Genomic DNA, 14,070 nt, shown 5'->3' with positions numbered 1-14,070 from the left:
TTCTCAGTCATATGCATGTCCGGCCGGATTCCATCGTCGCCTACCTATCGTGCAAATTTATCGTGTGTATAGCACCTCTCTTTTTATTATGTTTTGAGATGCTTTATACTCCCAATGGACTTTTGCATAGATCTGACAGAAAAAGAAAAAAAAAGGACGTGGGATCAGACAGATTTGCATGTATTTTAAAGCAGCTAGATCGTGTGGTGGCCAGCTTATATGAGACATAGATATCCAAAAGCTTTCAGTTGATTTTTTCTAGCAGTAAACCACACTTTATTAGATTGTCTCGAGGTTTACATGTATAATAGGGGATCATGGGGAGCCCCTAGCCACACATGGCAAGCTTTCAGTTGATGACCATTGTTTTTTGGAAGACCGCTTCTTCGTTTAGCTTGTTTGGGCGAAAAAATTATTCACCGTGATCTGCCACAAGAGCTCGTGTCCTTTTTTGCAGCTGCCACAAGAAATTACCCAACTTCGCAATGCCAGGATACAGAAGTGCTACAGCAGTTGCATAATAATATTACATTTGTTGTTGTCTTCTACGACAGAGATCAACTAGCTCAGGCCATACAGCCTCCAAGGTTGATCTTCGAACTACAAAATCAACCCCCGACATCTCAGAACATGTAAAAATTCGTGCCTTGTGTCTAGTTAATTGTAGTGAGAGGAACTCTCTCCATCTCAGTTGCCAAATCTAAGCGCTTCGCGTTTCCAGTCACGAGTTTCGACGGAGTTCTACTGTCCCTGAATGACTTGACGAGGTCTTCCAGTGGAGTTACCAAGCCCTCGATCGATTGGCTGCTGGGGATGTTAATCTGGCGCCTTGTTGGTGTTGAACAAGTTGGTTCATCCACCTGCGTTGAGAAACACTAGAAAGTCAGTTCCTACCCAATTGATAAACAAACTGGCGCCCAGACTGATATATATGCCCACCTTGTACTCATCCCCCAGTGATCTGTTGGCATTCCCTGATATCCCCAGCGTCTTCTCATGGTGGCTCCTTTGAAGGTCACCAAGCTGAGTCTGTGATGCGGCGATGATAGGTCTCACAGTCTCGCAGATCCCACGGTCCAATCTTAGTGAATCTGGCAAGATACAGTTTGTAGAGAATGTAGATGCAAATGTTCAGTCTGAAAAGGGAGCAACTTTAGGGTGAGATATATAGTACCGTCAATAGAGCAAACAAGAGCTTCGCTTGAAACATCATTATCTTCAAGAGCAGTGCTGACAGCGGATGAAAATCGCATGTGAAGTTGGCTGTTTGCATCATTTCCATCGCTTCATTCAAAGAGACATATTTAGCATAAATCAAGTTTTCTCATCTTCAAACTAATCAGTGTGAATTGTAATTACCTGATGACTGAACCTATTGTTTCTGCATTGCTTCTTCCAAGAGCCAATACTGAATTTTGCGCATTGCTCCATTGTTCTGAGCACAATTGTGTCCTTGTTTTGCTGGAGAATGGGGAATATCTGTTACTTCTTGTGTTAGAGAAATTCAAGATCTAGTAGGCACTGTCAGAAACTTACCACTGCTGGAGATTCTCCACCAAGCAACATTTCTTCTGTTCAACAGAGGATATGTTTCTGTGAAATGCCTCTTTGGTTGTCTCCACGTAAGCTTCCCATTGCTCACTCATAGAAGATGTGAAATCATGAAACTTGGTGGTTTCAGTTTGCAAACTGTTGGATCGCTCAGAAGCCGTCTTAGCAAGGCTGCTTATGTCATCTCGAACCTGGTGAAGTGACCACATATAACACACATCAACAAGTTTTCAACCTGAGGGTCACAAGTAATAATGTGTGCACTGGCGTGTGCGAGCACAAGGTCCACAACTGTAGCCTCTACATTGTGTGGCGCGATCTGAATATCAATTGATGGAACGAAAGTGTGCTAGTACTAACAAAGTAGAATGCGCATACCATATTTTTCTTTCTAGCATTTGATTCTGCTAACAACCCTGATACCTTCTCCATCAGATACTTCTCTTCATCAGCGGCACAGACCTAAAACCATATTTTTCATGTCAACAGATGTTGAACTATGCCTAATAAACTTTCAAAGAAATCCTTAGTGCAGAATTTACATATTCTACAACAAACGATTACCTCAAACTTCGTTTGGAGCTGGAGAAGTTGCTTTTGATGTGATGCCTGCGATTCCTCTAATATCCTTTTGAGTTCCAATGCATGAGCATCTATTGTTCTAAAGAAATTCATTGTAGTTGCTGAGATAGACTTTGTTCTATCCACATTTCTAGTGAGTCCCTGTTTGAGTGTGACAGAATTTCTTAAAACAATTGTAATCACAAGTGAACATTTGGAGAGAAATTAATAATTAGCATCGTGGTAAACCTCATGTTGCTGCTCAACTAATGTAGTTAAGCTCTCTTCTTGCTGAGAGAGCCCATTTTGTAGCCCAATGAGTAATTGGTCAGCATCAGCTAAGAGGCCCTTCAAACACTGCAGGAACCAAATAAGACTAAGTTTACCAACAAACCATCACAGTAAAACTAGAGCAAGGTATTCAACAAATCACAGAAAACAAATATGCTAATGAAGTGTACTTACATCCTCCAGATCAGATGTGTGTGCGCTAACTTGGGCATTCAGCTTCTCAGAGCTTAATCGGGATTTGAGGTTGAGCTCATTAGCAAAGCCATGCAATTCTGCAATCCTTGAACTGAAGCTCTCTTTCATTTCTCTTACTTGATTTTGAAGTCCTCCAGCAACCTATGGAAGTTTGCAATGGTTAAGCTTATAGATAATACACTTGTAGAGACATGTCTTTGTGCTAGCATACCTTGCCCTTTGAGGTGATAAAAGATTGCATCTCCTCTTCAAGTACTTTCAGTTGGCTCTCCTGTTGAGAGACTGAAGTTGAGATGTTTCTATGCAAGATATTCATGTCTTGAGTGAGCTGAGAATGGAAGTGTCCAACTATATTTTTGTTTGCATCTTCAATCATGCCCTTCCTTTCTGAAAATCATAACATGGATGTATATCATGAAATTTGAAGTGAAAATATTCCTCTTGATTTTTCTGTTTAAAAAAAAAATGATATTTAAAGTAAAAAGGGGGAGAATGGGGGGAGAGGGAGGAAAGGAGATGAACCTAATTTTGAAAATAGCCCAGATAGATCGTCTGTTGTATTCTCCAGCTCAGTTCGAAGCGTGTGAGCTTCATCAACAAGAACTTTTTCTAAAAAGATTTTTAAAACGGAAAACACAGATGGGTAAGCAAAACACCTTGCCACCAATGCAAATATCTCGAAGCAAAATAACGAGCTAGTGAAATAAAGGAGCCCACATAATGAACAATACATGGACAGTAACGTGTAAAGGGCTGCAGTTTGTTCCCAGTTTATAGTGTTGTCCTTTGCGTATGTAATGAACTTCCTCCATGAAGACAATGTAATGAACTAGTGAAATGAAGTGAACACGGACAGTGTAGTATAAGGAGATGCAGTGTGTGCCCAGCTCAGTGATGAGCTTTGTATGTATAGTATAGGCATACATGCAAACCGACAAATCAGATAGTAAGGTAAAAAAGAATCAGTGTCTTGTATATGATAATACTATGGATTAATTCTTAACATATTACAAGATACCTCGTCTACCATGCTTGATAAACACTAACAGAAACTTAGAAGTGGGTTTTTTCTCTAACCTGTTTTAAGAAGATTTTCTATCAGATACTCCTTCTCTTTTACTGTATTGTTTGCCTGCATATACTTATCTTCAAGGACTGCTATGGCGCACTCAGTTTCCTGCATCCTTTTCTGGAAATGAATGAAAAATTATGTAAATACAAGAATGATCATTCAGACATTCCATAGGCATATGACAAGAAAACATCTGTACCTGCAATGTCTGAAGCTTATCGCTTAAGTCTGCACTTAACACTTTCTGAGAATCGTACAGTCCTTGGAGCTCATCTAATTGCTGTACAATTATAAATCACAATTTTAGTTTTCAAATCAGTAAGAATTGCAAATCCACCTCACCACCAAGAATAAAGGTATACCTTGTCTTTTGACTCCAAACAAAGCTCTAAACGGTCTAGCTTCTCTGACATAGCCTGAAATGTTTATCCATCATACTCAAGCAGAATATTTACAGCCTAGTGTACATGTATAAATAGCACGATGAGTATAGTACCTTCTTTTCAGCTTCATTGGCTAGGTATTGTTCCCCTGGAATATAAATACCATTCTTTTCCCTAGCAGCATACAGTTCTGCCATAGATAAACAAGCTGAATAACTATAGCGACTTAAAGTATATGGCTCTCAAAATGGCCTATTTTCAAGGTGAAGAAAATGTTTGCAGAAAAAATAATTTATTTCCAAGACAGATCCAAAATCAATCAAAATCTCCTCACTAGGCCTAGCATTTACATATGTGTTTTTATGATTTGTGTGGTGATCAAGGGACTGGAATTGGAACCTCAGAAAAAAATAGTTCCGCAACATGGATTTTAATGATAATTTAACTTGTTGAATGTTATCTCCTTAAAGATGTTTAGGTGTGTGGTGGCAAACACATGGTATGAAAGCACTTGGCTAGATGTCAAAAATATGAGAAAACATGCAAGTAACCCCTCATAATTATGAAACATTACACTCGGCATAATTATAATTATGTTTCAGAAAACAAGCTTATGATCAGCATATGGTTTAAAGAAGAGATGGTTGCATCGTGTTTTCATGAAGTTGATAATGCCATATATTCAGGCACACTTCTAAGGAAAAACATACCTTGCTTGAGGCGGTCCATTTCGAAGTATAAATCTTTGATGAGTGCAGATTTCATCATCTTCTGATTAACCTGGAAAATCATGTGCACATAATTAATTTCAACTATCCAAGAGGAAAGATGACTTTGTCATTCAGAATTAGTTTAACAGATACAAGAGCCCAACCTCTGGTTTGTTCTTGATATTTTTGGCACGGTGCGCATAGTCTAGTGTGCTTAATGTCTCATCAAGGCAATGCACCGAAGGCGCAATGGTTGCGATGATGCAAGTCTTTGTCTTTCCACCCAAGGAATCTCTTAACAATCTCGTCAACTTGCTATCTCTGCGTGACAAAACAGAGATGTCAGGTGATCAGCATTTTATTGGTGTGCCATGATTGAGCAGATTTTCATAAGGAAGCCCCATAAAAGCTTGTGTTTACCTGTATGGTATGTGACCAGAGTGCTCCACGAGAGTATTAATAACACGCCCAAGGGTAAGCAAACTTTTGTTGATCTCTCCTGCTTCTCTGGCTCGGCCCTGTAATAGATGACAACAGTGTAAGTACATCGCACAGCCTGATCATAGTAGGGAAACAAAAGTGAAATGGCCCAAGGCGGAACTCACATCTCTAGCACCTGACCGGGATATGTTCTCTGAACCAGCAAGATCAACAAGGTTAAGCTTTCCACACTTGATCATTTCTTCACCCTCTGGTGTGCATTCCTTGATATGGATGGTGATTGAGAAAATAGAGTGTGACCGACTACTTTGCTTGTTGAGGAAAGTTTCAGCGGTTTTCCTTTTGCCAGAACCTCTCTCAAGTATCTTATATATCTCACTGGCTGAAGAAACTACCTCTTCCTCCAGTCCCCTAACAAAAACTCCTCCCTTCCCATCTTCCATGAGTGCCATGGGCTTCTTTGATTTGTCATCTGAGAATTTAGACTCCTCTGGAGCTAAAAGATCAGTGAGTTCCTCGTTATACAATTCAAGAAATGAGACCTTCATGCTGTATTCTGCACTCTGTTCCTCGAGAATATCAAATATTCTCTTGACAGCCCTTGGAATAACACCAGCATCAGATGGAAGCTCGCCATCCTACACAAACACAGCAGCAGTTATAACTGATACGGAAACACAGTGCATCAACAACATCGGTAAATTGTGAACTATGAATTACCTGTGTTTTGCCCCCTCCTCCTTCCATTGTGTATGTTTTTCCAGTTCCAGTCTGCCCATAAGCAAATATAGTGCAGTTGTAACCATCCAGAACTTCACCTACAAGTGGAACAACGGCATGGTTGAACACATCCTGCTGTTTAGACTTTGGTCCGAACACCTACATTCATATGTAATGGAGTAATTAGACGAATGCCATACTACTTGAAGTAAGTGAGGTTGAAACAGTTTAAATGGAGAATTTGTTAACCTTGTCAAATACAAATGTTCGATCAATCTGTTTGTTTGCAATGTTCTGGGCAGCGGAAACCTCTCGCCTCTGCTCGTTGCAAGTGATGACCACAGGAGTATTTATGCTCAGCTCCTCCTTGCTTAAAGGCCTACATCGGCAATAAATATCCAAACCATAAGTTTACAGCCCACTGGGACAGTACACATTGTTCGTGATCCTAATTACTTGAACAAAGCAAGGACGGTGGCAACCAGGCTATGCATATATACAGTAACTATAGAGCAGACAATCTTCGCGACAAACAGAAATTGGTACTCTAGTTTCTAGTTTTATCAAATATAAAAATAGCACGCCAGATGTATCCACCAATTCACATATGTGTCATTAAGCTGCTGTTGTCACTTGGGCAATAAAGAACAAACACTAGTGCTTCATATAGACGGCCGTTCACAGAGGAAACCCACCATTTATAAATTAATATCTGAACTGACTTGCAAATTCGGTAGATCACCATGTAATGAACAACGAGCAATAAGAGCATAGGATACAAGGGTTTTGGTCAGACGGAGACGCTCGCGTAGTATATATACCTGCATCTGAGGAGGACCTGGATGTTAACTCCGCCGCCGCCGCCGCCCCCCTTGGCAAGGGAAGGGGAAGGGGAAGGGGAGGAGGCGACGATGGCTGCGCCGTTGTTGAGCGTTCGTTTGGCCTTGGTGGAGGAGCGCGGGGTGTGGGAGGGGGAAGGGGACATGGAGACGTAGGAGGACGCCGCAGCAGCGTCTGCTGCTGGTGCCCTGCGAGGGGTGCTGATCTCCATCGCCGGCCGGCAGCTGCAGCGGGGGATTTTGGAATCAGAACAGGGAAACAGAGGCGACGAGAGAGGAGTTGAAATGGAACGGACTGGATCGGAGCAGAGCCCGGCAGATCGGTCGTACCTCGACAAGGGAGGGGAGCTCGGGGACGGATCTCGGGCGGCGCCGGCGAGCGGCGGGCGGAGAGGAAACGGAGAGGCGGAGGGGATGGGGGAGGAGGGTTTGGTGCTATGTCGGGTTTGAATTGGTTTGAATCGACCGGCCGGCGTGGCTTATACAAAGCGTAGTGAAGTGGAGGTGGGGAGGGAGGGAGCCGTTATACAACACGAAAAACAAAACGGAAAAGTGGGACGGGAGCACGTCGAGGTCGTGCGGAGCGTGCGACTCCGGCTCCAATCTTAATTCAAAACTTGGTCGCACACCACAACTTGGTCCGACCCGACCGTTGGGGGCGTTCCAAATGGTGCACTCCCGAATTCAACCTGAAATGGTCACACAAGAACACAGCCAAAGTTCCTAAGTTCCAATTTTCAAAACAAAAGAAAGTTCCTAGGTTTCCAAGTAGACTGTTAGGGCATGTACAATGGTGGTATATAAATATAGATGCCTCGTGATAAAAAGTAATTTGAAGCATATGTGTTGATTTTTTTCTTCTCAATGCAAACTACTACTAGTGGACATCATCAAAGAATAGAAAGTGACTCTCACTACACATGCATCCCTCCTTTTCATTTCAATTTTTTCAACTTTATACACCAGACCACACTTTTTGTCTCTAAGCACCAGCCTCCTGGAGAGGATCCCGCTTCCTCATCCGAACCTACTTTTTCTGTTATCCAATCCTACATGACATGTGAAGCATTACCCTGGGGCTATGCATTGGTCATGCCCTTATCTAGCCTAGTGTTTAATGATTTGGATACGCTCCCTTCTCATGCAGCATGTACTTGTTCTTCTCGTGTATGTTGGGATATCCTCATGTGTGAGGAGACCTAATAGAGCCATTTAGGGCATCTCCAATGCCGAGAGTTTAAGTCAACGCTTAAACAAAAAATATGCAAAAAGATAATTATCAAAAATAAAATAAAATATGAGCTTCAACGCAAGGCGCAAATTCAAGCACTAATTAGAGATGTCCTGCAGCCTCCGCTTTTCATGCCGTGGTCCCAAAATTCACAAAGCGCTAAGAATTTGCAAATTAATAAAACCGGGTGTCCGTGGTAAAACCGGCAGACCTCGGGGTAGGCGGTCCCGAGCTGCGGATCTCGGATCGATGGTAACAGGAGATAGGGGGACATGGTGTTTATCCAGGTTCGGATCCTCTCGAAGAGGTAATACCCTATGTCCTGCTTTGATTGCATTGATGGTTGTGTATCAAGTACAAGCTTGATCTACCTCGAGATCGTGAGTTGTGTTCTAACCCTAAGGCTAGGTGAATGAGATGATGATCTGTCCCCTTCTACAGGCTAAACCCCTTGCTTATATACACGCCAGAGGGGTACCTAGGTTACATAGTCGGTTGTTGATCTAGAGATGCGTATGGCGGCGATCGGAGATCTCCTTGGAGTACACGTCAAGTCTTCGGCAGCGGCTGTTTTGATCACGTCGAGGTACGAGGCTTCCGGAGTCCTTATGAGAATGAGGGTCCTCAGGCCCGGCCTGAGAAACTATGGGTCGACTAGGTTGGTACCCTCTAATCATGGTGAGGTGTCATGTAGTCGATGTTCACATAACACCACTAGAGGAAAGACAACATACATCTCATCAAAATATCGAACGAATACCAAATTCACATGATTGCTTATAACAAGACTTCTCCCATGTCTTCAGGAACAAACCTAACTACTCGCAAAGCATATTCATGTTCATAATCAGAGGAGTATTAATTATCATTAAGGATCTGAACATACGATCTTCCACTGAATAAACCAACTAGCATCAACTACAAGGAATAATCAACACTATTAGCAACCCACAGGTACCAATATGAGGTTTTGAGACAAAGATCGAATACAAGAGATGAACTAAGGTTTGAGAGTAGATGGTGCTGGTGAAGATGTTGATGGAGATTGACCCCCTCTCGATGAGAGGATCATTGGTGATGACGATGGCTTCGATTTCCCCCTCCGGGAGGGAAGTTTCCCTGGCAGAGCAGCTCCGCCGAAGCCCTAGATTGGTTCTGCCCAAGTTCCACCTCGAGACGGCGGTACTTCATCCCGAAAGCTTCCTTCTGATTTTTTCCAGGTCAAAACACACCATATAGCCAAAGATGGGCGTCGGGGGCTTGCTAGGTGGCCCACAAGGTAGGAGGGCGCGCCATCCACCCTTTGTGGATGGCAGGTGGCCCCCCTCTGGTGCTTTCTTCGTCCAATATTTTTTATTAATTCCAAAATGACTCTCCGTGAAGTTTCAGGACATTTGGAGTTGTGCAGAATAGGTCTCTAATATTTGCTCCTTTTCTAGTCCAGAATTCCAGCTGCCGGCATTCTCCCTCTTCATGTAAACCTTATAAAATAAGAGAGAAAAGACATAAATATTGTGATATAATGTGTAATAGAAGCCCATAATGCAATAAATATCGATATAAAAGCATGATGCAAAATGGACATATCAACTCCCCCAAGCTTAGACCTCGCTTGTCCTCAAGCGAAAGCCGATATCGAAAAATATGTCCACATGTTTAGAGATAGAGGTGTCGATAAAAATAAAATACGGACATGCATGAGGGCATCATGATCATCTTTTAGGACAACAACATATATTGTCATATAATTCCTTATGCTAAAGTAAAAATTCGTTCACAAGGTAAAGTATGAATCAAAAACTTCATTGAAAACTAACAAACTATGATCTCGGTCATTGAGGTAATTGCAATTTATCATAACAGCGGGAAGAGTCAATTCAAGAGCTTTTCAGCAAGTCCACATACTCAACTATCATATAATCTTTCGCAGTTGCTAACACTCACACGATATTTATGGGTTCAAAGCTTTAATCGGACACAGAGAAAGATAGGGGCTTATAGTTTCACCTCCCAACCTTTTACCTCAAGGGTAATTTCAACAATAATACTTTATGAAATCCTACATCCGAGGGGATATATATATCCGGATCTCTCCAACACATAGTGCTTGCCAAAAGAAAAGTGTAAAAAGGAAAGGTGATGGTCACCCTGACTCTTGTATAAGGGTAGAAGATAAAAGTAAAAGATAGGCCCTTCGCAGAGGAAAGCAGAGGTTGTCATGCGCTTTTATGGTTAGATGCACAAAATCTTAATGCAAAAGGACGTCACTTTATATTGCCGCTTGTGATAAAGAACTTTATTATGCAGTCTGTCGCTTTTATTTCTTCCATATCACAAGTTCATATAAAGCTTATTTTCTTCACACTAATAGATCATACATATTTAGAGAGCAATTTTTATTGCTTGCGTCGATGACAACTTACTTGAAGGATCTTACTCAATCCAAGGTAGGTATGGTGGACTCTCATGTCAAAACTGATCTAAGGGATGTTTGGAAGCACAAGTAGTATCTCTACTTGGTGCAAGGAATTTGGCTAGCATGAGAGGGAAATGCAGCTCAACATGTTGGAGGATCCATGACAATATAACTTCTATTCGGATATAAGAAAACATAACCCATTATGTTGTCTTTCTTGTCCAACATCAACTTTTTAGCATGTCATATTTTAATGAGTGCTTACAGTTATAAAAGATGTCCAAGATAGTATATTTATATGTGAAGCCTCTCTTTCTTTATTACTTCCTATTAATTGCAATAATGACCAAAACTATGTTTGTCAACTATCAATAAATTTTATTCATTATACACTTTATATGTGAAGTAAGATCATTACATGATCTTTTTATTCTTTCTTCATATTTAATTCCCTCAAGATCATAGCAAGAAAGCAAAGCCCTCAACTCAAAACTACTCTTTATTATATATTATTGGGGACGCAATAATTTCAAAAAAAATCCTATGCACACGCAAGATCTATCATGGTGATCATAGCAACGAGAGGGGAAGAGTGGTGTCCATGTACCCTCGTAGACAGTAAGCAGAAGCGTTATGACAACGCGGTTGATGTAGTCGAACGTCTTCACGATCCGACCAATCCTAGCACTGAAGGTACGACACCTCCGCGATCTGCACAAGTTTAACTTGGTGACGTCCCGCGGACTCTAGATCCAGCTGAGTGTCAAGGGAGAGTTTTGTCAGCACGACGGCGTGATGACGGTGATGATGAAGCTACCGGAACAGGGCTTCGCCTAAGCACTACAACGATATGATCGAGGTGGATTATGGTGGAGGGGGGCACCGCACACGGCTAAACAATCTCAACTTGTGTGGATTATGGTGGAGGGGGGCACCGCACACGGCTAAACAATCTCAACTTGTGTGTTCTAGGGTGCCCCCCTGCCCTCGTATATAAAGGAGCAAGGGGGGAGGCCAGCCGGTCCTAGGGCACGCCAAGGAGGGGAGGAATCCTCCTCCTAGTAGGAGTGGGATTCCTCCTTTCCTAGTCCTACTAGGAGGGGGAAGGAAGGAGTGGGAGAGAGGAAGGAAAGGGGGGCGCCACCCCCCTCCTAGTCCAATTCGGACCCAGGGGGTAGGGGGCGCGTGGCCTGCCCTGACAGCCCGTCTCTCTCCACTAAGGCCCATCTAGGCCCACTAGTTCCCTGAGGGTTCCGGTAACCCTCCGGCACTCCGGTTTTCTCTGAAATCACCCGGAACACTTCCGGTGTCCGAATATAGCCGTCCAATATATCAATCTTTATGTCTCGACCATTTAGAGACTCCTCGTCATGTCCGTGATCATATCCGGAACTCCGAACTACCTTCGGTACATCAAAACACATAAACTCATAATACCGATCGTCACTGAACGTTAAGCGTGCGGACCCTACGGGTTCGAGAACTATGTAGACATGACCGAGACTCATGTCCGGTCAATAACCAATAGCGGAACCTGGATGCTCATATTGGTTCCTACATATTCTACGGAGATCTTTATCGGTCAAACCGCATAACAACATATATTGTTCCCTTTGTCATCGGTATGTTACTTGTCCGAGATTCGATCGTCGGTATCTCAATACCTAGTTCAATCTCGTTACCGGCAAGTATCTTTACTCATTCCGTAATGCAACATCCCGTAACTAACTCATTAGTCACATTGCTGGCAAGGCTTATAGTGATGTGCATTACTGAGAGGGCCCAGAGATACCTCTCCGATACACGGAGTGACAAATCCTAATCTCGATCTATGCCAACTCAACAAACACCATCGGAGACACCTATAGAGCATCTTTATAGTCACCCGGTTACGTTGTGACGTTTGATAGCACACTAAGTGTTCCTCCGGTATTCGGGAGTTGCATAATCTCATAGTCATAGGAACATGTATAAGTTATGGAGAAAGCAATAGCAGTAAACTAAACGATCATCGTGCTAAGCTAACAGATGGGTCAAGTCAATCACATCATTCTCTAATGATGTGATCCCGTTCATCAAATGACAACTCTTTGTCCATGGCTAGGAAACTTAACCATCTTTGATTAACGAGCTAGTCAAGTAGAGGCATACTAGTGACACTCTGTTTGTGTATGTATTCACACATGTACTAAGTTTCCGGTTAATACAATTCTAGCATGAATAATAAACATTTATCATGATATAAGGAAATATAAATAACAACTTTATTATTGCCTCTAGGGCATATTTCCTTCAGTCTCCCGCTTGCACTAGAGTCAATAATCTAGATTACATTGTAATGATTTTAACACCCATGGAGTCTTGGTGTTGATCATGTTTTGCTCGTGAGAGAGGCTTAGTCAACGGGTCTGCAACATTTAGATCCGTATGGATCTTGCAAATCTCTATGTGTCCCTCCTTGACTTGATCGCGGATGGAATTGAAGCGTCTCTTGATGTGCTTGGTTCTCCTGTGAAATATGGATTTCTTTGCCAAGGCAATTGCACCAGTATTGTCACAAAAGATTTTCATTGGACCCGATGCACTAGGTATGACACCTAGATCGGATATGAACTCCTTCATTTGCTGCTTTCGAAGCAGCTATGTACTCCGCTTCACATGTAGATCCCGCCACGACGCTCCGCTTGGAGCTGCACCAACTGACAGCTCCACCATTTAATAAAAATACGTATCTGGTTTGTGACTTAGAGTCATCCGGATCAGTGTCAAAGCTTGCCTCGACGTAACCGTTTACGACGAGCTCTGTGTCACCTCCATAAACGAGAAACATATCCTTAGTCCTTTTGATGTATTTCAGGATGTTCTTGACCGTTGTCCAGTGATCCACTCCTGGATTACTTTGGTACCTCCCTGTTAAACTAATAGCAAGCCACACATCAGTTCTGGTACACATCATTGCATACATGATAGAACCTATGGCTGAAGCACAGGGAATGACTTTCATTTTCTCTCTATCTTCTGCAGTGGTCGGGCATTGAGTCTGACTCAACTTCACACCTTGTAACACAGGCAAGAACCCTTTCTTTGCTTGATCCATTTTGAACTTCTTCAAAACTTTATCAAGGTATGTGCTTTGTGAAAGTCCAATTAAGCGTCTTGATCTATCTCTATAGATCTTGATGCCTAATATATAAGCAGCTTCACCGAGGTCTTTCATTGAAAAATTCTTATTCAAGTATCCTTTTATGCTATTCAGAAATTCAGTATCATTTCCGATCAACAATATGTCATCCACATATAATATCAGAAATACTACAGAGCTCCCACTCACTTTCTTGTAAATACAGGCTTCTACAAAAGTATGTATAAAACCATATGCTTTGATCACACTATAAAAGTGTATATTCCAACTCCGAGAGGCTTGCACCAGTCCATAAATGGATCGCTGGAGCTTGCACACTTTGTTAGCACCTTTTGGATCGACAAAACCTTCTGGTTGCATCATATACAACTCTTCTTTAAGATATCCATTAAGGAATGCAATTTTTATATCCATTTGCCAAATTTCATAATCATAAAATGCGGCAATTGCTAACATGATTCGGGAGGATTTAAGCATCACTACGGGTGAGAAAGTCTCATCGTAGTCAACTCCTTGAA

General features: G+C 42.2%; 1 protein-coding gene across 1 annotated transcript; it reads right to left on the bottom strand.

Moving 5' to 3' along the window:
* Positions 1–390: 390 nt before the first annotated feature.
* LOC125508793 (kinesin-like protein KIN-5A) lies at positions 391–7,279 on the bottom strand. Its single transcript, XM_048673589.1, has 23 exons — positions 7,094–7,279; positions 6,746–6,988; positions 6,174–6,303; positions 5,925–6,083; positions 5,369–5,842; positions 5,184–5,281; positions 4,928–5,084; positions 4,764–4,833; positions 4,167–4,243; positions 4,033–4,086; positions 3,870–3,950; positions 3,676–3,787; positions 3,121–3,207; positions 2,810–2,985; positions 2,578–2,739; positions 2,362–2,469; positions 2,116–2,274; positions 1,930–2,013; positions 1,537–1,742; positions 1,360–1,461; positions 1,175–1,284; positions 940–1,091; positions 391–860 (listed from the first exon to the last, which is right to left on the bottom strand). The coding sequence occupies exons 2-23, from the start codon at positions 6,973–6,975 to the stop codon at positions 654–656; spliced, it is 3,195 nt and encodes a 1,064-aa protein (XP_048529546.1). The 5' UTR covers positions 6,976–6,988; positions 7,094–7,279; the 3' UTR covers positions 391–653.
* Between the last annotated feature and the right edge of the window lie 6,791 nt (positions 7,280–14,070).

This window comes from Triticum urartu, chromosome 5 (assembly GCF_003073215.2).
Source record: "Triticum urartu cultivar G1812 chromosome 5, Tu2.1, whole genome shotgun sequence".
Classification (NCBI taxonomy): domain Eukaryota; kingdom Viridiplantae; phylum Streptophyta; class Magnoliopsida; order Poales; family Poaceae; genus Triticum; species Triticum urartu.
Note: the sequence above shows the minus strand (reverse complement) of the source record. Positions and strands in the feature narration are given on the sequence as shown.